At 40.3% G+C, this 3,417-nt stretch overlaps 1 protein-coding gene across 1 annotated transcript in view; it reads right to left on the reverse strand.

Moving 5' to 3' along the window:
* The window catches only part of LOC106879756 (cytosolic carboxypeptidase 1), a 64,809-nt gene that overhangs the window by 25,463 nt on the left and 35,929 nt on the right, over window positions 1-3,417 (reverse strand). The window contains exons 13-14 of the mRNA XM_014929438.2: window positions 2,604-3,193; window positions 493-651 (exon numbers count right to left, since the gene is read on the reverse strand). Coding sequence (XP_014784924.1) covers window positions 493-651; window positions 2,604-3,193 — 749 coding nt within the window. The remainder of the gene's footprint in view (window positions 1-492; window positions 652-2,603; window positions 3,194-3,417) is intronic.

Raw genomic sequence — 3,417 nt, forward strand, 5'->3', positions numbered from 1 at the left:
CGACTATAGAGTAAGGGAAAAATAATGCCACAACATAATATATGACTGTGGCCATAAGGGGGCACTGTCTACAGAGACCCCCCAGTATCTGACTGGTATTCTGGTATTGGCTTCACTAAGCTCCAAAGAATGAAAGGTAAAGTCAAAATTTATTCTTTAATGTTGGATTGTGGGAAATCTGAGGTAGTTAAAAGGGTTTCTTCTTCTCCTCCTCCTCTGCCACCTTTGTCATCATACCCCTTGTTTCAACATCCACATTTCCATGCTCGCATGGGTAAAACAAAAGTTGTTGAGGTAGAGTTTTCCCCTCTACAGATGGATGCTCTTCCTGCTGCCACCTTTCACCCATTTCCATGTGGGAAAGAGGGAGAGAGAAAGAGAGAGAGGATAGGAGAAAGAGAGTAAGAAAGAGTACACGACTAATATTCTACCTAATGCAGTCAATTTGGTATTGCTGCTATTGTTATTGTAAAAAAGACATTATTGCCTTACCTCTGAAGCATTTCTATGTCATCATTCTGTAAGTAACTCCAACAGGAAGGTCTACCAACATTTTGGTCCAGAGCAATTTTTTGGTCAATATCAAATGCCGTTAGATTAATTAATTTCTCACTGTAGAGCTGTCGGTCAATATCATCCAAAAGGTTTAACCTTAAATTAAAGAAATAATTAATGATTAATTAATGCTTTAATGCATTTACAACTAAAAACTCTGGACAAAAATCAACATAAGGAGTAGATTTGCAGAATTGAGCGTGATCGTTACCAGCGTCGCCTTACTGGCACTTGTGCCAGTGGCACGTGAAAAGACATTCGAGCGAGGTCATTGCCAGTGCTGCTGGAATGGCTCCTGTGCAGGTGGCACAAAAAACACCATTTGAACGTGGCTGTTGCCAGTACCGCCTGACTGGCCTTCATGCTGGTGGCATGTAAAAGCACCCACTACACTCTCTGAGTGGTTGGCATTAGGAAGGGCATCCAGCTGTAGAAATCTTACCAGATCAGATTGGAGCCTGGTGTAGCCATCTGGTTCGCCAGTCGTCAGTCAAATCGTCCAACCCATGCTAGCATGGAAAGTGGACGTTAAACGATGATGATGACGATAATGATGATGATGAAGAGTGTTTATAAAATGAGTTGTGGAATTTAGTTAGAGATGTTTATGTTCAGAGTTCAAACCACATCAAGGTTGATTTTATTATCATTATTATTATTATTCAGGTCACTGCCTGGAATCGAACTCGGAATCTTGGAGTTAGTAGCCTGTGCTCTTAACCACTATGCCATATGTCCGTGGGCTTCATTTCAGCTGATGTACTCTCCAGCCTTCATCAGGTGTCCTGGGGGAATTTCGAACCTGAGTTCTCATTCCTAAGGTATTTTTCTGATATTATTATTATTATTATTATTATTATTATTATTATTATTATTATTATTATTATTCAGGTCACTGCCTGGAATCGAACTCAGAATCTTGGGGTTAGTAGCCCGTACTCTTAACCACTACGCCATATGCCCACGGGTATATGGCATAGTGGCTGATTTTGTTTTACATATCCCTAGGCCAATAGAACAAAGTACCAGTCTATTATAAGAGGCTGATTTCATTGATTGATAGTGGTGCCTTGCAGGATTCTTCAAGAAAGAAACTATGGCTAATAATCCCAAACGAAGATTATCAGGGCTATTTGCTCCTTAATTCTTTGTCTGTATTGTGCATCTCATGTGATGCAGACTTATTTCCCTGTTGTGCATGCAGCATATACGATATACATTCACAATTTTTTCTATCAACTATCAGAGTAACTTGGGACTAACGAAATGAAGGTTTCATATTCATGCTGATGTCACATTGAAAAGTGTGTGTGTGTGTGTGTGTGTGTGTGTGTGTGTGGTGGGGCTACACTAGAGAGGGTAATGGTGGCTTTATGCAAGATGGGATGAGATGTTAAAATGAGAAGAGGCCAAAACAGGTTTCTTGCTGTAGAGGGTAACAGTAATTCACCATCATCATTATTTAACATCTGTTGTCCATGCTGGCATGGGTTGGACGGTTTGACCAGAGCTGGTAAGCTAGAAGGCTGCACCAGACTCCAGTTTGATTTGACATGGTTTGCTACAACTGGATGCCCTTCCTAATGCCAACCACTCCAAGAGTGTTGAAGCATATTCTGTTGTGTCTGGGGAGAGTCATTCTCTTTTGGTGCCTTATTATTTAACACACTCACTGGTAAAATTTCCACTTATTTCTTTTTTTATTTTCCTAAAATTTTCATTGCCTCTTGCAACCTTTTCAATAGTCGTTGACTCTATAAGGCACCAAAAGAAAATGACTCTCCCCAGACACAACAGAATATGCTTCAACACATGAACTCACATAAAGAATCTTGCAAACCAAATCCAAAAACGAGATTGCTATATTTTTTTACTTAAAAGATTTCTTTGTTCACTCTAAATGTATGGCTGTGTGCACACACACACACGTGTATATGTATGCTTGTGCATGTGTGTGTACGAGTGTTAGTGTGTCTGTCTGTCTGTCTGTCTGCCTTGAACAGTAAAACAAACAAAAACAAAAACATTCATGTACGACTAATCCCTACCTTGAAATTAAGCTCTTCACAGTGTTTAGAGGTTCTGGATGAGGAACTGAGCATGCTCCAACGTAGTCAGGATAAGGAACTTTCTCAAAATGGTAAACACTTCTGGTCCTCCTGGCAAGGGACAGATATAACTCAGAATCATGGATGTTGCTGCCGAAATCTCTATAAACTCTGGAAGTCTCAGAGTCGACAATATCAGTGTTTACATTGGTCATTAAGAGAGACATGGCTGACCGATTGAGAATGTCACTGAAGCTTCTGTCATAGGAACGGAATAACTTACAACTGTTACTCCTTCTTGCTTTCACCGAAGACCTACTAGCGTCTCTTCGACGCATGGAACTCTTTCGAAAACCACCATGAGGTGCATTGTTAATGTTTGTGTTGGCCTGTGTAACATTTGTTGGAGAAGAACTGCTTGTGGCAGAATTCGTAGTGTCATCGCTGCCCTGGGGAAGCTTCGATTCAGTAATAACTTTGGCCTGGGGCTTTTCTTGAAAGTCGGTAGATTTTTTCATGAATGCTAGTTCTTTATCTGATAGTTGATTGCTTTGTTCTGGGCTTTCATTTATCAAACAAGATATCAAAACCTGGAAATAAACAAAAAGAAACAATATATATATATATATGGGCAGAGGTGTGGCTGTGTGCTAAGAAGTCTGCTTCCCAATCACATGGTTCTGGGTTCAGTCTTTGGGCAAGTGTCCTCTACTATACCCTCAGACCAACCAAAGCCTTGTGAATGGATTTGGTAAATAGAAACCGAAAGAAGCTTGTTGTATATATGGTCTCTCTCTCTCTCTCTCTCACTATA

The sequence above is a fragment of the Octopus bimaculoides genome, chromosome 3, assembly GCF_001194135.2.
Source record: "Octopus bimaculoides isolate UCB-OBI-ISO-001 chromosome 3, ASM119413v2, whole genome shotgun sequence".
In the NCBI taxonomy this organism is placed as follows: Eukaryota; Metazoa; Mollusca; class Cephalopoda; order Octopoda; family Octopodidae; genus Octopus; species Octopus bimaculoides.